Source organism: Lycium barbarum, chromosome 9 (assembly GCF_019175385.1).
Source record: "Lycium barbarum isolate Lr01 chromosome 9, ASM1917538v2, whole genome shotgun sequence".
Lineage (NCBI taxonomy): Eukaryota > Viridiplantae > Streptophyta > Magnoliopsida > Solanales > Solanaceae > Lycium > Lycium barbarum.
The window spans coordinates 17,101,760-17,125,139 of record NC_083345.1 but is presented as its reverse complement, the minus strand read 5'-3'; the positions used below and the strand labels follow the sequence as shown (position 1 = coordinate 17,125,139).

The 23,380-nt window shown below is 37.3% G+C and overlaps 1 protein-coding gene and 1 pseudogene across 1 annotated transcript; one reads left to right on the top strand and one right to left on the bottom strand.

Moving 5' to 3' along the window:
- Positions 1 to 1,136: 1,136 nt before the first annotated feature.
- LOC132608918 (beta-glucosidase 11-like) lies at positions 1,137 to 22,661 on the bottom strand (annotated as a pseudogene).
- LOC132611706 (uncharacterized) lies at positions 13,192 to 15,277 on the top strand. The gene is made up of 4 exons (XM_060326090.1): positions 13,192 to 13,197; positions 13,314 to 13,478; positions 13,764 to 14,557; positions 14,815 to 15,277. Exons 1-4 carry the CDS (start codon positions 13,192 to 13,194, stop codon positions 15,275 to 15,277), a joined length of 1,428 nt encoding a protein of 475 aa, XP_060182073.1.
- Positions 22,662 to 23,380: the final 719 nt, after the last annotated feature.

Genomic DNA, 23,380 nt, shown 5'->3' with positions numbered 1-23,380 from the left:
GCATAACTAGTAAATTTATCCGCACTTTGCGCGGAGTAAAAGAGTCTCACTAAATTTAGGATTTATTCTTTTTCGAATGCTCAAATATTAAAATACTCTAAAATTATATTTTAACAAAACTAATTTTATTTTTAATTATTCCTCCTTTAAAAAGTAATCTAGGCAGAAGAAATTATAACTTCAACCAAAAGGTCCTTTTACAAAACTTAAGTTATCAAATGCTAAACCAAAAATCACATAAAATCATCTTCTGTATATTTATCATGAGCAATAAGTGAAAAAAAATATAGAAAAAAATAGCCTCCATGGCAGCAAAATAACAAAAAGTCTAAAATAAAAAATATATAATTCACAACACATTTTGTAGACGTGGAATGGTAGAAGTGGGTTTAGTTCACAATACTGATCAAGTTTTTCATTTTTATAACTTCTAGTTACAAAATAAATGAAAATATTTGTTCTTTTATTTATGTGATTTGTATTCCTACCGAATCAGATGCTTTACCTTTGAAGTTTGAATAGAAACATTGTCTATTATAAGCCAATAATGTAGTAATTTTCCAGATCATCATAAGCAATATTGTTTGCAGCCTACTGGCAGAAGATGGCAGTCCTTTCTCCTTTGGCTATATAAATATATATATGTATATATGTTGACCGAAGTCACTTTTTTATTAATTTTTACTACTCAAGAAAAATAAGCGAATGAGCAACAAAAACCCAAACAATTTCTTAAGAAATACCCCTCATTGTACCGCCGTCCGAAAATGAATACACTGCAAAAGTCCACCAATTTTTTACTCATACTCACAACCCCAATATCCTGGGTTCATAACATGATAAGACTAAATGAAGATGTACCATAAAATGCTATATTCGTTTGGTGCTTAGGTCAGGTGTATATATAATAGTGGTGCTCAGGTTCTTTGATATACTTATGGAGCCTTTTAAGTTTCCAAGACTCATAACTGGATAAAATAATTCTGTAACTGAAAGAATAAATTCAGCCTATTGAGGTTTGTCAAGACAACAGACAAGGCATAGAGGCTGCATTAACAACCCCATGATTACAAGCATGAATCCCACGAAGACAAGTATTAACCCCACTTTATTAGAGGGACTTTATAGCCTGTTAATTGAATAAGATAAATTGAATTATAATGATAAAAATAATAGGGTAAAAAGCTAAAAAAAAAGAGAAAAAAGATAAATAAGAATGCTAGTTGTGCCACATCACCTTGTCTATGCCTAGCTTTATATTATATATAGATTTGCAAACTGCAAACTTCATCAAAGATTTTCTAAAATACCCCAAAGCAGGAAGTGGATGCTAAAATCTTGAAGGGTTGTTACTTAAGTGAGATCAAAAGACTCCAAAATCATGATAAAATCAAAAGAAAGGGACGTGATTGACGAGGACGCACCATTTTCCTGAATGTATATTGGCAGGTTGCCATAAGCTTCTTTAAGATACTCCAGAAGTTCATAAAGACCAGAAGGTATCACTGGATACTAAAGTCAAACAACATTTAAGTGACTGAATGCATAATCTCGAAACTTCACATAAGAATTTATATTAGAGGCCTTACCTGATCTGCTGCCAGTGCCGCAACTGCAGAAACCCAAAAAATGGATAAAATTAGCAAGCTCATTTATGTCACCTAATTCATCAGAAGCAGATACAGTAATAGACTATGGAGGGTGATCTTCATTTAGTAAGCACTGGATTTCGTACGTGACAACTCTGCTTCCATGTCAGCAGCGAAGTCCTTGCTATGCTTTTCAATGCTGGAAGGCCTGTCCTTCACAGATACAGTAGTATAGTGGTTTAGGCCTATGAAGTCAACTGAGCCCTTAACTAGCTTAGCTTCATATTTGGTGAAGGTTGGAATTCTTGTCCCAGCAGCCGCCTTCATTATAGAGGGATAGTCTCCAAATAGGAAAGGATTCATTATCCTGCAGCCAGAGTTGGAAAAGGAAAATGTGGTAAATAATTATATTACTTGTAAAGACAGGATAAATACATGTAATATTGATAGGATTTAACTTATTTCCACTGGAATTGTAATGAAAATTTCGATAGAAAAAGTGCATTTAACATGCTATAGAAGGTTACTTGCCTTAATTTACAGGTTGCTAGTACTTCTATTTTAAATTACCAGATAGTGTCAATATATAGAAGCTAAGCTCTGATTCATTTGGCTGTTAGGCAAAGTTCACATGTCCAGACAAGTATACTGATTAGCCAATGAAGTTCTAAACCTTACCAACCAGTATAAAATTCATTCGCTCTTTGTGCTGCAGTTACATCAGCACTTGCATTTGAATAAGGAACGCACCACAAACCATATATATTAAATCCAACGAAGCCATGTTGAGTGGACTGCAGGGTAAAATTTTGCTGTCCTTAGTAAGCACAAGTCTTAAAGTAAAGTTGTTCATGCACAAGTATAGAAAGAACTGAAAATGAGAAAGGATATTCTTAGATGACTTTCATCAAAGAATTAGGAGTAGTAAAAAAGAAAAAAGGTTTTCCTCCACGGTGACTTCAGCCATATGATGCCAAACAACTAATATTACAAACTAAATCTGCTAACTATACTAGTTTACACACGTGTGTTGCACGTGATACTAAGGAAAAAAATGATTTTTTTTTTTTTTTACTAAGTTTTAGATAAACAAATAGAAATACTAGATAAATTATTATTCAGGAAATTTATTACCAAAATCGACCTTATAGCATAACTAACATTATTCCAAATAGAAAGAATTCGAGGTGATAAAAATTGCCCTCCCTATATTGGTTTAAATTGATCAAACTATAAGAATGATAGGGAATGTTCAAACTATAACCTTAGAACACTAAAACACTAAAGAAAGTTAGTTAAGCGACCAGGTTGCTTCTATATTGAAATCTTTGAACCTTACCTTGTAATATCTCCTGTACAATTTCATTGCAGATGAATGAGAAGCAACATGTTATGAACAACAATATATGGCTCAGTAGATGATTTCGCTCTAGAACAATCAACTCCGAAAGGTGCGGAACAACGTCCTGGAGGGGTGACGCCATTATCATAACCTCCAGTTGCATATATATTGGCCTCATTAATGGTGGTCCAATACATCACCCTGTCACCAAATTCCTTGAAGCATACTTCAGCATATGCAGTGAAGTCCTCCCTAAAGTCAATAGAAAATTCAAATGTTGAAATTAATCATATCTAAGTGGCCTAATACTAAAACAGATATATGAGTAAACAAGGTAATTATAGGGATAATTACATTTTTGGACCGCTTTAAAACATAATAGCTGGTAAATGTATATATTTTGTATATTAAGTACAAATATACATATAATATACATAAAATATACGTATAATATATATTATGTATAGGTTTTGTATATTTTGGCTGACGCCCATAATTAATTCTGACCGACGGGCCAAAAATGAAAAAAGCCCTTAAAAATACAGTAGACATACACAATCTTTCGGCTTAACCAACCCCCATATTCATCTTCAAGTGCCTGCGGTAGATCACTGTGAAATAGTGTAACATGTGGTTGAATACCTGCAACATTAAAAGATATGAAAGATTTTTCTAATGCAAAATCTTCCGAGGAATTTGGAAATGCAGATTTTTTCTTTTCTTTTCTCCCTATTATATGTAATCTACAAAATGTACTGAAATTTCCAAATGTTGGAATGCTTGTAAAGAAATTAGTTATGACCGTGACTGATAAGTTCATCAATGTAATTGTTGTAAAATTGTAAACCCTTTGGATTTACAGGTCCTCTTCCACCTGAAAAGAGAACAAACACGGCATAAAAGGGATGGAAATAAAGCAATATAATCTGTGGTGTTCTCATGTAGTATCAAAAGCTTAAACCTACCAGGAATTAGTCTAGGCCATGAAATAGAAAACCTGTAAGCTTCTAAGCCTGTGTCAACCATGAGTTGGACATCTTCCTGGAACGAAAATTTGATGAACTCAAAATGCCTTTCTTTGTGCTAATGTTTGAAGGACTTAAACTGTGTAAGATCAATGTTCAGATGCTTAAACAAATATGATTAAAGAGTAAGGCTAAAAGAGCCAGAGTCAAATGCTTTCGTTGGCATATAGTTAGGAAACTTGTAAGATAGGAACCTGTACACATTCCACATGCATTGCAGTTCTGTAAAACATAATAAGCAAGAAGTCATCTGATTCTAAATCCTAAGCATGGAACTGAACAGTTCTTTCAGTTGCTTTTCAAGGTAATCAGCATGTTATTTATCCCACATCTATAATTTGCTCATTGTAATTGTCCATTTTATTCTCTGATATCAACAGACTTCTATGCAACCAACTCTCTTGTAACACCTCGTACCTTTAAACTAAGCTACGTTCATGATACGAGACTTGGAAACCAAGACAAGAGGTGTTGGAATTGAAAATTTGCTTCAACTCAGCTAAGTAGCGTTTTGCGTCAAAATGTACGGGCCGTACTTCTTGGACGTACATTGTCCCCAGAAATTCCAAGTCACTGGAATTTGACATTCCAGGTACGCGAAAGTTTTTACGGGCCGTACTTCTAAGTACGGACCGTACTTCTAAGTACGGACCGTACTTTTAAGACGTACATTTTATACGGTCCGTACTTTTCAAGTCGTACCTCACTAATGAAATTTTTTAGTTTATGGAATGTGGCACATGAGGTACGGCCACAATGTACAGGCCGTACCGAAAGCCCGTACTTCTCCCCGATTCGGCAAAAGTATAAATACGAGACTTGAGTTCTTTTTCTTATTTTTCATTCTCTCCAAGCCCTAGAGCGAAGTCTTCTTTTCCCACCATCAAGATTCACCAAGGTAAGTCTATTCTAAGTATCTCAATTGAATTCTGACATATTTCCATTTTTACTAAATAGGAATTCATTGTTCCTATCCTAGGGTTTTCAAGAAAACCCATCACAAGGATTCAAGACTAAGGCTTTTGGACTCTTCTTAAATTTCAGACGTTTATACAAGTTTTGGAGCGAATAAGGTATGTAGGGTTTCTATCTATGTGTGGGAACATCATTGTTCTTCCCCACGCCACGTTCTTCCATGATTATACGAAAGTTCATCAAAAACTAGGGTTCTAGACACATTCATGATACCATGATATACCATGTTTGTATTATTAATTCGTTATTGTGTTCTTAATATTCCATTATGGTTATTGAGAATCTATTCGTAATCCATGAAAAACCCATACTTTGCATTCCATGGGTTCTTAGATGCAAGATATGAACTGTAATGATTATTTTCATGAAAGTCTATATGATATCCATATTTTCATGCAAGTTATACTATATACTTATGATTATACTAAATTATACTCACGAACCCTGTAAACAAGCCATGTTTATGAATCAAGTATATAAGCCATGTTTATGAACCATGTTACAAGTCATATCATGAAACCATGGGCTGTTAAGCCAACTATAACCATGTTCATGTTCATATTTTGGGAGTAGCTTACATGTACCGAGAAGGCTCAGATAGCCTGAAACTACGTGTGCTAGCGTAGGGTAAGGGTCGATCCGCCCAGATTAAGACGACATCTTCAGACAATTGAATTGGATCCATTTTCACGTCATGCTCATGTCTCATACCTTGGAAAGGTCTGGGATTGCTCTGTTGGTCGGGCTAGGTACCAGACTCCAGGCTTCGCGTGGTGATTCCATGTTGTCGGTTATACTAAGGCTCTCCTACACACACACACACACACACACACACACACACACACATAAATATTTTACTCATGTTACAATATACCCATGTCAGATGATACTCATGTTCATGTCCAGCTTACAGTTTCAGTTTCAGATCACTTTATGTATCCATGTTATTGATTTGGGCTACCCATTCCCCGAACACCCCACTTACAGTTCTTTCATTCAGTTTCAGTTACAACTATTATTATTTCATGTGCCATGCTTTGTTATTTCATTCAGTTGCTTTACATACCAGTACAATACAAATGTACTGACGTCCCCTTTTATTGCTCGGAGGCCTGCATTTCACGATGCAGATTTACAGGACGAAGGATCAGCTCGTTAGGACTTTGCTCGTATCATCTATTGGTGAGCCCCATTCTATTCGGGGTGTTATCTTTATTTTACTTTCATGTTAGTTATGCTGTCAAGGTATGCCGGGGCCCATGTCCCGATAAACAGTTTAGCAGTCAGACTTACATTTAGAGGTTCTATAGACTAGTCAGTTATGTCCTATCAGATATTCAGCTGGGTTAGCCTTGTTGGCTACACCCCTATATTTTATTTCTGCATTCATGATATAAAATTGATGAGTTCAAACACTTTATAGTTTTGATGATTGACATACTTGCTAAGGGACCAGGTCCCTGATGAGATTCCCTAGGCGTTGTACGACCACGATAGCTATAAAAGCTGCACCACTCTTCCGACACACAGTGCCTCAGCGGAACAATAGCTCCATGTCTGCTAAAAGCCAAAGGCCTTTGTAATGTCACTATCCATGGTCACATGCCTCTCACATGCTCCTCTTTTGGTTCCCTATATATACAACATGTTGGCAACTTTTAACCTAGCACTTACAAAGAAAGAATTCTCATTTATGTGAAAGAAGCAATCGCCACTGTTTTCTCAGGGCCTTCAAGATCAAGCTTAAATAACTCCAAGGACCAGATCCCTAGACTGAAGATGTCTTAAGTCCTAGGTTGTTTAATTCTTTATCTTTTGTTCTCAATATTGTAAATCTACACTTCTCTCAAGAAGGGTTTAGTAGGTATTTGCTTTTTACAAGTTTTTCGTTTAAACGCCTAACTAGAGTTAGTTATGGTGATTTAGGGTTCAGCTAGAGTTTGTTGAATCAGTGAAGTCTTAGCTAGAGTTAGTTAAGGACTTAGCTTGCAATAGAGTTATTGTAAGAGGAGAGATTAAGAGTTTAATTCCTAGGTTGCAAAGGGCTTGTGATCTGAAACATTACTCGTTTAGTGAAGTTGAAATCCTACTCTGGTGGGTCGTGGTTTTCTATCCCTTGAGTAAGGAATTTTCCACGTAAATATCGTGTTTATTTACTTACTGCTTTTATATCGTAGGGAACAGATAAGGTACCTGGTCCCTTATCTGTTTTGGTAGGCCTTATCTATTTTGGTAGACTCTTAGTTTGTATCAATTGGTATCAGAGCACGTTCTTTCTAAAAAGGTTACACCTAGAAATGATCTCTCAGTATGGCTGCACCACCAAACTTTGAGGAAGGACAGTCAAGCACAAGGCCCCCAAGGTTTAACGGACAATATTATGGCTGGTGGAAAACGAGAATGCATGACTATTTGATGGGTTAGGATTCTAAGATATAGGACATCATTCTTGATGGTCCTTTTATTCCAACAAAGACTGACGAGGCGACTAGAAAGTCAGTTCTAAAACCCAGAAAGGAATACTCAGAGACTGATAGAATGAAAAAGGGTTCAAGGCTAAGAAGATATTGATATGTGGAATTGGACCAGATGAATACAACCATGTTTCATCTTGCGAGAGTGCAAAGGAGATATGGGAAGCCCTGTTGACGGCTCATGAAGGACCTCCCAAGTCAAAAGGTCCAAAATAGACATGCTCACCACTGAGTATGAACTATTTAAGATGAAAGATGGTGAGTCAATTCAGGATATGAACACTCGTTTCACGTCCATCATCAATGAGCTTCATTCTCTTGGAGAAATCATTCCTGCTAACAAGCGAATTCGAAAAATACTTGTTGTTCTACCAAGTTCTTGGGAGAGTAAAGTTGATGCCATAACTGAAGCTCATGATCTGGAGAATATGACTATGATTAACCTAATTGGAAACCTCAAAACTCGTGAGTTGAAGAAGTAGAAGGACCTTGAACGGCAAGAGCCAATAAAGGAGAGGAACCTGGTCCTTAAAGCTGCTAGAAGAGATTCAAGTGATGACGAATCTGATATGGCCTATCTTACAAAAAGGTTCCATAAGATGATTTGTAAAAATGGTGGGTTCTCTAAAATGGAAAGTTCCAGCTGTTATACCCCATTTTAACCGGGTTAAAGTAGAGTACAACATATTGGTGATTCCTATTTTTTGTTTATTTTAAAGAGTCGCCACCTAATTATTTATGGTGAATTAGGACACCTAAAGTTTATTAAAGTTATGTTTAAAGTTAACTCTGTTTAAGGTCTGCGAAACTTAGGATTCTAGGTAAGGGTTCAATTAGTCTAAAGGGAAGGTATTAGGCATCTTTTAAGACCCATTAACAATGGTTAACCGACCGGACTAAAATTTAATTAGACTAAGTGTAAATGTAATATTTGAATATTTAAGAAAATATCTTATAAATATTCCTAAAGTTATTTAAAGTAAAACTTGTAGAAAATAATAGTTGCATAAAGAGTTTAGTTAAAATAAACTAAAAGAAACAGGACATGTGATGTTTATATGTATTTGAGAAAAAGTGAGTTATGCCGACTCACAAATTAAAAGAGTTAATGTAAGATTAACATTAAATAAATTTTAAAGATTTCATAGAAAGATTATTAGTTTAATGTTATATTGTGCGAAAGTTGTTTTAAAACAAATATACATTTCAAGTGTTGGAAAGGAACTAAAGTGAAAGAGTTATCCGTTGAAACTAGTTTGCCTTTTATTCCTTAGAATGAGCTAACGTTAGTGTAAAATTTGTGACGTTTTAAACTTCTAAGATAGTAAGCATAAATTATGATTCTTTTAGCCAAAATATGTAATCATGCTATTTTGTATGTCAATTGTTCTAACACATAAAAATATTATGGATATTATAAATAATTTAGAATATAAATAGAAGTGAATGTAATTAGTGAAATTAACTACCCATTACTAAACTAAACCCCTTAATGTCACTAAGGGTTCATCTAAATTAACAAATGTAGTGTTAGTCATACCATACAAATTAAATGCACAAAATAAAATAAAATAGAGGAGTAAAATGATTTGAATGAACTCAGCCCATTTTAGGACTACTACTGTCCACTGTTGCTGGGCTTTGGCCCAGCGAAATTTTGATGGATTGTCACGGATGGGCTGACTCGAGAGACGGCAATGTTGACGAGTCTCTCGCACTCGTATGCGATGGTCATGCATAAAAACAAAAGAAAAAGGATTAGTATATATCCCAATAAATAAAATTGGACATATGTAATGCAAATTCAAGACAGGCCAATGGCCTTCACCTGAAACAGGGAGGGCTGCCTATGATTAGTATATTAGTGTCTTCGTAAACAAACAACAAGAAAAGAAGCGACCATGGCAGATGTAGCATAAAGCAAGCACGTAGAATTTTGAATACTTGCAGTGAAAATGAAAAAGGATTGTATTCGGTCCAAAGCAGAAGCTAACTGGACTGGTGATAGATAAAACAAAGATAAAATGGGCAGTTTTGGACAGAATTATCTCACTTAGAACATTAGCACATTTCTGAGATCAACTGTAATTCAAAGTAACCATGCATCTCTTCACAGACAGAAACAGAAACTGAAACAGTTGAGTTCGAATACCTATACTTCATATGCACATTAGCAGATATCTTATTTACCCAATGAACAATAACAACAACTTCTTCTAACAATGGAACCAGACTTAAACACAGAATTATATCTCACAAACTTGAATCACATGTGTACATAACAGGGCTGCAAGATATTAGTTACATTTTCAAGGATGTTTTAGATTGTCAAAGCCCAGAATATAACCTAATCACCTGGGTTCCTATGGAAATAACAATGCATTAACAATGTTCTTTTTTTCTTACAACCCAAGTGACATCCTCTGAAGATTTTCAATACTAGACAGAGGAGTATATTTTGAAACCCCCAGTTAGGTTCTAAAATCACTCGAACACCAACAAAATGATTCGAGAGAGTATGCAAAAGTACAACATACCCTTCAAATTCCTATGCTTCAGTTAACCAACTGAGTGGGAAAAGCAACCAAATGCTTCCACAGATGATTCCATACAAATTATGCCCTAAAAGAACGAGCTATAGAATATACTGAAAAATCAGAATTTAAATGGCATGATCATGTAAACAGTCCGAGAAGTCATACAAGACACAAAAGGGTATCATTTGTCTTTTACAAACAAGTCATATGGTATGCTGCTTTAAGTTGCTCGCAGTTTTTACCAAACTCACCATCCGGAGATAAATCTTTCTAATCTATTCCTTCATGTCAATTACAACTTAAGGCAAAAGGATCATGTCTAATTTCATACTAGCAGTACCAGCAGTAATTTTAGGTATAGAGTGTTTAAACTGTTTGATCAAACAACCAAATGAACATGCGCATCAATATGAGGATATACATATTGGACAACTAGACTCAACTACTGCATACTAATGCTAACACAGACAAATAAACTAAGAATAGAACTAACTTATATGCTAACATATATTAAAGCCAAACCAGCCAACCAATTTATATGCTGAACATATCCAGTAAACTACAAATTCAATGCTTAAAACAAACATAGTTAAATGAGCCTGATCAAGTACAGATTTAACAGAAATGATCATATAGTATACAACTAGCAATTTTGTCAACAAAGGACTTTAAACAGCATTACAGGACTTAATAGGGCATTGGTGCAGGTTTGCAAACTATGAACTCGACAGATGTCAACCCAAATAACTTATACGACAGTCAAGTTTTAAGTTAAAACTAAACACTTATGCATTTGAAAGCCAAACTATATAACCTAGCAACCTTCACTAAATCATTTGAACAGATAAAAACACATCATTATCCCTTAACATCGATCAGATTCTGTCTTTTAACAAATAAAAATAAAAAATCATGACAATGTAAACTGGAGGAAACCGCAACTAAAAAGACAAGCGACTATCATCTAGCATTAATCGAATTCGACTTAAACCATGCAGCGAAGACATGGTAAACTGGCCTAAGTCTCAAACTAACCATTCAACATTAATCTTATCAGTTTAAACAGGCAGCCATGATCTTGCAGACCAAATAAAATCAACAACCAATATCGATATGTCGTATAATCATTTCGTCACATCTAAACCCAGGTAAATTACATTCGTAACAGAATACGTTATTTCGAACAAATAGAGCAAAAGAGGGACATTGCTGACCTGTTTTGGGTACAGTGAACTGGGTGCCGACGGCCTCGAATCTACTCGAACACGACGAGCTCGAACTCGAAAAAAGTCTTTCGAATCGAAAACTTCAGTATCAGCTGAAACAGTATATTCTTATTGAAAGAAAAAGAAACTCTGTTTTTCTCAAAAGTTTAAATGTAGGTAAAGGTCTAGGCGACTGAAAATAATTCCAGAACAAAATGGACTTTTAACAAATCCCGGATTTAGAGTGGTAGTGGAGACATCGAAAATGTTCAAGGAAACAGATAAAGTAATCGTGTAAAATTTCAGGGGTAAGCCAACGAACCAAAAAATTCCCCCAATCAGTGTTCTCTTCTTAAACCCTGAATAATCCCCCCACAAATGTCTGAAGAAGGTCCTCTTTATAGGGTTCCGATTCGGGTTTAAGAAAAAGAGGAGCGTATGAGAGAAGATGAAGGCGTGGGGGACAGGTGTGTGTGGAGGCGGAAGGGAGCAGGTATGGGACAGTGGTGAGTGGAGGTGGCGATGGTGGAGATAACGTGAGGAAAGGAGGGTGAGGAGCAGAGAGGCGTGGGGGACAAGGGAGTGTGGATGTGCAGAGGTGTGGAGATGAGGGGACAAGGGAACGTGGAAGGAGGCAGAGGAGTGGGGGGCGGCGATGGTGAGAGATGGAGAAGAGAAAGAGGGGAGAATGAGGGATTAGGGTAAGAAGAGAGATAAGGGGATTGGGCCTGGACCGGGTCGGGTTGGTTGTGAGTGTTGGGCTGATACGGGTAGTTTAGAGTAATGGGCTGCTGAGTAATGGACCTAAAAGGTGGACTGGGTATTAAAATGTGGGCTAATTATTTGGGTTTGGGAATAACTTTGTATTTGTATTTTGGGTCATTAATGTAACTGAAAATTGCTGGTCCTTCCTCCTCTATTTAGTTATTTTTGGGTTTCTAATTTAGTAACTAGTACAATATATATTATGTGAAGACAAATAATAATTAGTAAGCAGAAAGTAAAGGATTTAACAAAGTAAAAATTAATTTAACGAGTACAAATCCTAAAATGAAACGGTGACAAACATTTAAAATTTGTGATAAAGTAATAATAGTAATATTGAAAGTAAAAGTAGCGAAAATAATAGTAGTGAAGTAAAATATAATAGTGAAAAATAGAGTATTTAGCTTGGCAGTAAATTTAGGAGCCCGAGTAAATAAAATTAAATGGAGGAGGGACAAAATTGGGTGTCAACACCAGCAAAAACTTCAAACAAAATGACTTATGTCACAAATGTGGGAAGCCTGGACATTACATCAGGGAATGTCCTTTTCACAGACAAGATCAGTACAAAAATGCAGATAAGAGTGTGAAGAGGAGCCAGGTCCCTGAGAGGAAGTTTAACAGAAAAGATGCTGCTGATAACCTGGTGAAGCGGGCTTTAGCTGCTTGGGGAGACTCCTCCAGTGAGTCTGAAAATAAAGAGACAGAGGATACTTTCATAATGGCGATTGAAGATGAACCTGCGAAGTATGAGTCCATTTTTGCACTCATGGCTAAATCTGAAGGTGTAGAGGAGAACGAGAATGAAGAGGTAAATTTCTTTGATATTAAGAATAATCTGAAAAGCTATTCTCAAAAGAAATTAATATCTCTTGCAAATGTATTGATTGATACCTATCATAGTCTTATCAATGAGAAAGCTATCTTAAAAGAAGAAATTGATGGGCTAGAAGAAGTAAGAGATGATTTGGTGGTCACTGTTGTTGATTTGAAAGAACAAGTTGAAGAACTAACTAGGGATAATGCCCAGTATGTTAGTAAAATGCACAAATGGATAAACACTCATGCTAAAGGAAAACATGTGGCAAATGAGATTCATGTTGAACTTGAAAATGAACTCAAAAAGGCTAAAACAAATCTAGCTGCAGCACTAGAAAGGAATGAGCAACTTCAAAATGACTTAAGTCGTGTGAAACTTAAGTCGTGTGAAAAATAAACTCGACGAGTCACTTCATAAGGACCACTTTCTCTAATGAGTTTGCTGCTATGTACCTAGAAAATGCTGGTAAACAGGGTCTTGGTTATAAAAAGGCCAAAATCTCATATAATGTTCATAACAAGTATGTTTCTGTGCCTGATAACTGACTTTGCACTCATTGTGGTAACACTGGTCATTACAAGGACTCTTGCAAAGCTAGATTTCAGTCTGTAAAGAAAAACAGAGTCTATGCTCAGAATATACCAAAGGCTGCGGGAACGGGTCCCCGAAAGAAGAAAAATATGCTGCCTGCATGGGCAAATAGATCTCTTGTTCATCCATTCTATGACTACAAGGGACCTAAGTTGGTTTGGGTTCCTAAGTCTGACAAATGATTCTGTTTGCAGGCTGGAGTGAGAGGGAGCAGTCAAAAATGATTCGTGGATAGTGACTGGTCAAATCATATGACTGGAGGGATTGAAAATTTCCTCTCACTCAAAGCCTTAAAAGGTGGGAGTGTATCCTTTGGAAATGGTAAACAAGGATGTATCCTTGGTATTGGCAAAATTGGAAAGACACTCTCCCATGCTATTGAAAGTGTTTACTATGTAAAGGGATTAAGCTACAGTTTGCTAAGTGTGTCCCAAATCTAGGACAAAGGGAACAAAGTGGAGTTCTTGTCTCACTTGTGTACTGTCATAAATCTCAAAACTGGTGAAGTGGTTCTAACTGCAAAAAAATATAAGAATATTTATGTAGTGAATTTTGGTATATCAGATGAGAGTGACTTGACATGTATCGGTGCTGTAGATGATGATACTAAGCTGTGGCATAGAAGACTAGGACATGCAAGTTTCACTCTGCTGAACAAACTTGCATCAAAGGACCTGGTCTGTGGGCTACCTAATGTCAAGTTCAAAGATCACAAGGTGTGTGATGCATGTATTAAAGGGAAGCAGGTCAGGACTTTCTTCAAACCAAAGAAGGAAGTAAGTACCTCTAGGCCACTAGAGCTTCTTCATATGGATCTTTGTGGACCTATGAGGATACAAAGCAGAGGTGGCAAGAAGTATATTTTTGTGATTGTTGATGAATTTTCAAGATTCACTTGGACTCTGTTCTTAAGAACCAAGGATGAAACATCCTCTGTGTTTGTAGCCTTTGTGAAAAAGATTCAAGTGAAGTTGGGGCACCAAGTTGCAAGTATCAGATCTGATCATGGCACCGAATTTGACAATGTCAATTTCAATGAATTTTGTGCTGAAAATGGAATCAGTCATAATTTCTCGCCTCCTAGAACACCTCAACAAAATGGTGTTGTGGAAAGGAAAAGCAGGACACTTGAAGATATGGTTAGAACAATGCTGATTGCGAGTGGTGTGGCCAAAGGCTTCTGGGTTGAGGCTGTTAACACTGCTTGTCATTTGATCAACAAGTGTATGATTAGGTCCCTGCTTGAAAAGAATCCCTATTAACTTCTGAATGGAAAGAAGCCCAAGTTATCCTATCTTAAATCTTTTGGATGCAAATGCTTTATTCTCAATAATGATAAAGAATCCTTGGGAAAGTTTGATGCTAAAAGTAATAAAGGATTCTTTCTTGGGTACTCTTCTCATAGCAAGGCCTACAAAGTCTTTAACAAAAGAACTCAAATGGTGGAAGAAAGTGTGCATGTGATCTTTGATGAGTCAATGAGTTGAGAAGCAAAGGGACACAAAGTGGTGAAGCAGATGATGGTGATCTCACAATTCCTGATGAGGTCTTGGAAATCACAAATGGGAAAGCTGAAAGGATGAATCAAGTTGAGGCTAGTAATGAAGAAGGAGTTGCAAAATGTGCAGGAAAGGCTGAAGTACCTAGTCCCTCCATTACTCCACTTGAAGCTGAAGACAGGGTAGCTGATGTTGTGTTAGGAACTCCTAGTGCTGAGACAAGAAGTGAAGATCTTGGGTCCGTTGATGCAAATAATGGATCAAATGTGGCAGAACCTGGTCCCTCAAACACTCAAATTCAAGTATCCAACTGGAAACACAAAAAATATCACCCTCTTGACAATATAATTTCTCCTTTAGACACAGGTATTCAAACCAGGTCTAAGGTCAAAACCATGTTTGCCTACTCTGCTTTCATATCTCAAATTGAGCCAAAAAAATCAAGGAAGCATTGAAAGATGCTGATTGAATTACTGCGATGCAAGAAGAGCTTCATCAATTTGAAAGGAATAAAGTATGGCACCTGGTCCCTAGGCTAGCAGACAGAACAATGATTGGGACTAGGTGGGTGTTTCGCAATAAGCTTGATGAATTTCGAAACACGATAAGGAACAAGGCAAGACTGGTAGTTCAAGGATATAATCAAGAGGAAGGCATTGAATATGATGAGACGTTTGCACCAGTGTCTAGGATGGAAGTAATCAATATTTTAATCGCTTTTGCATCTCATATGGAATTCAAATTGTTCCAAATGGATGTCAAAAGTGCCTTCTCAAAATGGATACTTGAAAGAAGAAGTATTTGTCAAGAAGCCTCCTAGTTTTGAACGTCATGATCATCCAGAGCATGTATACAAGCTTGACAAAGCTCTTTATGGATTATAGCAGGCCCCTCGAGCTTAGTACGAGAGGTGGTCAAAATTTCTTTTAGATAATGGGTTTACTAAAGGTAGAATTGGTAACACTCTATTTTTAAAGAAAATAGGGAAGAAATTTGTTGATTGTTCAAGTCTATATTGATGACATCATTTTTGGTGCAACTCTTGATTCCCTCTGTGAAGAGTTTGCTAAGCTCATGGGAAGTGAATTCGAAATGAGCATAATAGGAGAGTTAAATTTCTTTTTGGGATTGCAAGTCAAGCAATCTCAAAGGGGAACCATGATCAGTCAACAAAAATACATCAAGGAGTTTCTTAAAAGGTTTGAGATGGAGAATGCAAAACCTATTGATACTCCCATAGGAACGACTACCAAGCTGGACATGGACGAACCTGGTACCCCAGTGAATAAAACGATGTATAGAGGCATCATTGGGTCTTTGCTATACCTAAATGCTAGCAGCCTGATATTGTGTTCAGTGTTGGGCTATGTGCTAGATTCCAATCAAGCCCTAAGGAGTCTCACTTGAAAGCAGCTAAAAGAATTTTGAGGTACCTCAAGGGTTCACAGGACCTGGTCTTCTTCTATCCTTCTGGAGATAACTTTGACTTGGTTGGATATGTAGATACTGGTTATTTGGTAGATAGAAAGAGAACCTCTAGAATGGCACATTTTTTGGGCTCGTGCTTGATCTCATGGGGTACAAGAAAGCAAAACTCAGTAGCTCTCTCTACTGCTGAAGTTGAATATGTAGCTGCTGCCTCTTGTTGTGCTCAATTGTTGTGGATCAAACAACAACTAGAGGATTTTGGTGTCTTCACTGATTGTGCACCTCTAATGTGTGACAACACAAGTGCACTTAATATGGCAAAAAATCCAATGCATCACAGAAGAACCAAACATATTGATGTGACACACCATTTCGTAAGGAATAATGTGGAGAAACAGTTGATTTGCATGGAGTTCTGCAACACAGAGGATCAGATTGCTGATATGTTCACGAAGGCCATGAGCAGAGAGCACTTTGAAAGAAATCGCTTGGAGTTGGGCTTGATCAAGCTCAACTAAGTGTCCCTCGACGACTGGCTATGTTAAGAGAAAGAGGTACAATGCATAACGTGTTTTTTGGATACATCTAACTCAACTTCATACTATTACAGGTATACTCACATAGTGCTCTCGAGATAACATAAGCACCAGAGACATTGCGGTATTCAGAGTTATTGCCTAACTATTATCAAACTTTTAAGGGACCTGGTCCTGCTGACTCATGTTAGTAGTCTATTCTTTACTTGCATACTTTTTAAATTTTTCAAGTGCCACGTCATTAAGTGTATCCGTTGCCTCTTTCTGAATTCTTATGCCCAAACGGTATAACTTTTTTGAACCGACCCATCGTTTGGTATCGGTTCCTTCCTCGTCTTTAAAATCAAATTCATTCTCTTCTCTCTCTCACTTTACCCTCTAACTCTCAAGTTCTCTTCTCCCTAATCTTTCATCCTTGCTCTAAAATTTCAACATGTTTAACAAGGAAACTTCTTCTCCACCCTCCTCCGAAATTAACCCCTCTCACTCACCCTCTAAAACACTATCTTCCCTAAATAAAATGTCTAACCCATCGTCCCCAATTGTCCAAAAACCAAAAGAGCCAAACCCTCCTATGTCTTCTCTCAAACCCATCTCTAGTTCTTCTAGAGCTCATAAGAGTCAAACCCCCAAGAAATTTGCTCCTGCGTCCTCCAATCCCTCACCATCTGTGAGACCCGACTCTGACGACAATATGGGTGTGACCAGTGAAATTAAGAAGGGGGTGTCTGTTGTGGAAGAAAATGCAAGAGTAAAGGCAAATGAGGTTATGGATACTGGTGTTAGTGGTACTGCTGAAATGGAGACTGAGGAATTGCCTACACAGCCTCATGGGAACATGAAAATTTGAATGGACCTGCTAAAAAGTGGTCCCTCACGGGAAGATTTGGAGTCTACAGGAGTATCTACCATACATGTTACTTGGAAAGAAACCTCTCCTGAAAAGGAAGCCTTATCAGAAGAGGAACCTGGTTCCTCCACTCCATCTGAGAGGGTTAACTCTGAAGGAGACGAAGTTAACTTTGATAGTGACATTCTTGTATGGTCTATGTTCAGAATAAGTTCTGGAGGCTCTGGAGGCTCTAGGGTACGGAGAAAGGGGGAATCTTGGAGAAAACACATTGCTGAAAAGAAATCTTCTGTAAAAACAAGAAAGAAACCTGCCACTACTAGCCAAAAGGCTCGGGCACGACTAGACTCTGCCTTAAAGGCTAACAAAGAGAAGACTAGTGGGGAGAAAAGGAATTTGGTTCTTTTGAAGAATTTGAGTAAGTTAAGAGATGAGGAGGAAGTGATCTCTGCTTCTGATAATGAAGAGGAACAGGAGCACACTCCCTTGGTGAGGAAAAATTCAAAAGAGAAGGGAAAAATAGTGGCTTCTGAGGAGCAAAGCAGTCATAAAGAAAGAGAGCGTGCTAAGGCCCCTGAGGATGAACAAGAAGAACTCGTGACTAAGGGAAAGAAGAGACCTAGTTCCTCTAGAAAAAGAACAAGCACTGCCAATGAAGAGACAAGTTCCATAAAGAAAAGGAAGATCAATGTGACAAAGGGACCTGGTACTTCAATGAAAGGCAAGCAAAAGCAAGCAGATGTGCAAACAGAAGAAATACTGGAGGAAGGAAGACAGTTCAACATACGAGGAAAGAAAGTTTTTATGGGGCAAGTGATTTCTCCTGAAATTAGTGAGCACCAAGCTTTGAATGATCTTATGGAGGTGTTTAAATTTCAACAGTGGGAGCACTTGATGGTGGGTCCCCTGGTAGTCTATGAACAAGAAGTGGGACACTTCTTTGCAAATCTTGTGTATATGGATGATCAAACTCTGGTTTGAAAAGTCGGGGAAGTGGAGTTTACTTTGACCAAAGCACTGTTGGGAGAAATCCTTAACGTCCCCAGTGATGGCATAACTAGACTTGAGGAGGGAGACGAGGCTACTACTGTTTTTAGAACTCACATCGCAAAAAGGGGGTGCAACTGACTACTGAGACAATCCACAAGACACATATGAAGTCTCAGTATCAATTGCTATTTGAGCTTGTAAACAAGGTATTGCTTCCTTGGACTGAAAAAAGACTGATTGCCTCCACAACGGACTTGGTCCTTATGGAAATCCTGGATAGCAATTACTTCGTCTGTTTGCCTGGTATCATGACGCAACACATGATGAAGGTTGTAGATGTCAAAGATGGTAAGAGTGGTCTTCCTTATGGCTTTTTTCTTGCAAAGGTTTTTGAGCATTTTAAGATACCCACTGGAAAAAGTCACAAAGAGTAACAAGATGCACATGTTCTCCCTGTCCACTTTGGAAGACTGTGAATTTGTTCCTAAAAAAGGAGGCACAGGGTCCACATCCACCGTTTGCAGTCTGATCGTGGCAAAAGAAAAATCTCTAGCTGAGGTAGAGCGGCTTCAGGTTGAAAACTCTCTGCTTCAAGATGAACTTGCTAAAAGAAAAGCTGAAGGACCTGGTCCTAGCGGTGAAGAAGTAACAAAACTTGTTGGGTTAAGGGAAGAGAATGCCAGGCTTCATCAGAAGGTTGTAGTGCTTCAGGAGGAACTCCTGGCTTCTTATAAGGCTACAGATGCCAGTGTCGACCAATTGCTCAGCGTTCTTCGTTCTTTCACACCTGCAAACCCATGATCCTTTCCCCTAAACTCACCCTGCCCTATGTACTAGTGATCTTGGCATTTTGACAATTTATTTCGTATGTTTGTTGTGAATTGACTGCTATATTTATCAAATTTGGCGATTTATCTGATTCTTGCATATGATTCTCTTACTTTTGCTATTGTTGAATCTGGTTGTATTCATGCTGAGTTTCCCAAGTGGCATGGGTTAATGTTTCTAAACTTCTTCTTGCTTGTGCCAACTATTGTCTTTTTTCGATGATGCCAAAAGGGGGAAGAAAGTGGGATGGACAAAGATTTTTTTTAATGATTCTTGCTGCACAGGTGAGAACAAGGCTAGCATGTTCGCAGGGGGAACCTGGTCTTCCGTAATGGAGTAAGAGATCGATGTATGCTACATGTTATTGAGGCCAAATTAGCAAAGGAAACCTGATACTCTGGGGGAACACTACTTATGAGTTTGTCATCATCAAAAAGGGGGAAATTGATGAGTTCAAATATTTCATGGTTTTGATGATTAACGTACTTGCTAAGGGACCAGGTCCCTGATGAGATTCCCTAGGCGTTGTACGACCATGACAGCTGTAAAAGCTGCACCACTATTCCGACACACAATGCCTCAGCGGAACAACAGTTGCATGTCTGCTAAAAGCCAAAGGCCTTTGTAATGTCACTATCCATGGTCACATGCCTCTCACATGCTCCTCTTTTGGTTCCCTATATATACAACATGTTGGCAACTTTTAACCTAGCACTTACAAAGAAAGAATTCTCATTTGTGTGAAAGAAACAACCGCCACTGTTTTCTCAGAGCCTTCAAGATCAAGCTTAAATAACTCCAAGGACCAGATCCCTAGACTGAAGATGTCTTAAGTCCTAGGTTGTTTAAATCTTTATCTTTTGTTCTCAATGTTGTAAATCTACACTTCTCTCAAGAAGGGATTGGTAGGTATTTGCTTTTTACAAGCTTTTCGTTTAAACGCCTAACTAGAGTTAGTTATGGTGAGTTAGGGTTCAACTAGAGTTAGTTACGGACTTAGCTTGCAATAGAGTTGTTGTAAGGGGTGGGATTAAGAGTTTAATTCCTAGGTTGCAAAGGGCTTGTAATCTGAAACATTGCTCGTTTAGTGAAGTTGAAATCCTACTCCGGTGGGTCTTGGTTTTCTATCCCTTGAGCAAGGAATTTTTCATATAAATATCGTGCTTATTTACTTACTATTTTTCTATCGTAGGGAGTAGATAAGGTACCTGGTCCCTTATCTGTTTTGGTGGGCTCTTAGTTTATATCAAAAATATTTTCAGGCTTATAATTATTGATGTTTTTCACAAACAATGCATGTTTAATTTATATTCCGCATCAGTATATGTCGCATGTTGACTCAGCAAGCCATGTGGTTCGCTCGGTCACATGCAACAAGGCACCGAGTGCCTTGTTACGTTCAGACCATGATTCGGGGCGTGACACCTCTAACTATTAACGGTACCGTAGTTTGTTATATCACGTTAATTTATAGCAGTCAGAGGGAAGAAAAGAATGTGATAGTCACTTTTTTGGACCGATCCAAAAAATAATAGCCAGCAAATGTATAGATTTGTTATACCAAGTACAAATATACATAGTCAGTGTACATGTTGTATCTACATTTTGGCAAGCGCCCAATATTTAATTTCGTCCGACAGGTCAAAATGAAAAAAGCCCTAAAAGAATAAGATTAAAACAGAGTGATTTTATACCCCTTGTATTTGTGGTACAGATCACATGCTATGTCCCCATTGGCTCCACCAGAAAAACCTGGAAGCAAAAACTTGAAATATCATATGTCAATCTGCATTAATCACCTCACCGCATTTGTTTCCTAGTAAAGAGATTTTAAATTTCTAAAAGAAAGAAATGTTCAGCATATAACTGATAAGTCCAAAAATAGTATATCCCCTTGATCAAATGTACAACTATCAGTAGCAGTAGTAGTATAACAACGTTCTGCACCATAGTCAGTGATTGGTTGTGCATGATATTATGATTATGCTTTAAATTATTGAAGAGTAAATGGGCTTAAAATCAAAAATTTCCTTTTTAACTTGTGCCTCTGGTTACTTCACTACCATAGAGGTAAAGCAGAAGCACGTGATTGTTTCAAAATGCAAAAAATTTTATTATGTGCCTCACATAACTGACACTAGCTGCGTGAGGTTTCTTTTTGTTTCACAATAAAGTGGACCCACAGTTTGTGGACCAAACATGTAGATTTGGATCCACTTTTTTATGAGACAAAAAGAAGTCTTCCACAACTAATGTCAGTTGTGAGACACAAAATAGAAAGTTTTGTACATTATGCGTTCAGACTTGATTGACATAGGCTCTAAATGACAAATCCATGAGGTCAATCGGGTCAAAGCGGACAATACATATTATGTGCAGTGGCGGATTCAGGATTTTCACTCAGGGGGTTCGGAAAAAATAACAAAAGCTAAATATAAAAAATAATGTTGTCCCTAGGAATCGAACCTAGGACGTTGGAGACAATTTTGAACACACCAATTGAGCTAACCTTTTGCATTTGTTCAGGTATTCAAAAGTTAATATATATCTATAGACACAAAAAATCAACCTTATATATACAATATAATTTTTGCCGAGGGTGTTCGCCCCACCCTCTAAATCCGCCCCAGATTATGGGTTGGGCTGACAAACTACACTTAGTTTCAAGATTATTGGAACAGAAAGAGAATAAAGGCATAAAGAAGTCAAGGATGCAAAGCCAATAAAGAAGCAGAATTGGATTGATTTTAAGAAACAAACCAGCATGAGCAAAAGTGTCCAAATGCTAGGTGTCCTTCCATCTTCAAATGCTGCCCCTTCAACCTGTTTTTTTTTTTTTTTTCAAATATAACCAATCAAACAGTAAATATTCGGCCATTACAAACTTGATTATTAGTATAAAAAAGAAGAAAGCTTTTAAACTGACTTGATAAGCAGAGGTTCCAGCACCAAAAACAAATCCAGGAGGGAAGTCACCTCTGTTATAATGGTCTATACCAGAGACTATCACAAGTAAACATTGGACAGAAATATCAGCAGCAATAAACAGAAATTGGGTTTCAAATTTTGGAGCATCATTGTGGCTAAGGTTAACTCTTATCCACAAGTACCCTCAAAATTTATTGTATTTCTTGATTCATATACCACATTTTAATGAGTTCCAGTAAACTTGACGTAGAACAATTTCACAAAGTTAATGATTTGAAGTGTATTGATAGGGACATGGAGAAAGCAAATTTTGAGAAAACTTGTTCATCTTTTTATTACCTTTTTAAAGTAAGGTTTTGATGTCACTGTGGACAATGATATTTTATTAAGTTTAAATCCGCAAGAAATTTGAATTATATTAAATTCAAAATATATTAGTCCAAATAAATATTATGGGCTAATATGATTGACTTAATTACTTAAGTCCATTAAATATGAATTTGACTAATGATCCAATTTCGTTGGGCTAATCCATTAATTTGGGCTATAAATAATGAGCCCACATTGCTGAGCCCAAGATGTCATCTTCCTAGAGGCCCACTTTGGTGCCACGTGTCAAATGACGTGGCATGCCAAGTCAAATAAAGGAGCCTATAGGGTCATGCCACGTGTCAACATGATGCAGCATGCCTAGACAAATCAAAGGCCAATGAAGATGCGCCATGTGTACAAGTGACATGTTCTGGCCAATCAAATATCGATATGTCAGCTTAATTCTGATTGGTCGAAAGAAGTCTGCCCTTATCACAACTCCTCCATCCTACAACTATAAATAGGGGTCTCATAATTCAGAAAAAGGACAGAAATTCTAACAAGAAGCAAGAGAGAGCTCGTGGATCAAACGCTGCGGATTTCTCTACAAGCTAAAAGCATTCAAGCATTCAAGTATTTCTCTAGAAGTTCTAGAGATCCAGACGAAGATTCAAGATCAAGCTTCA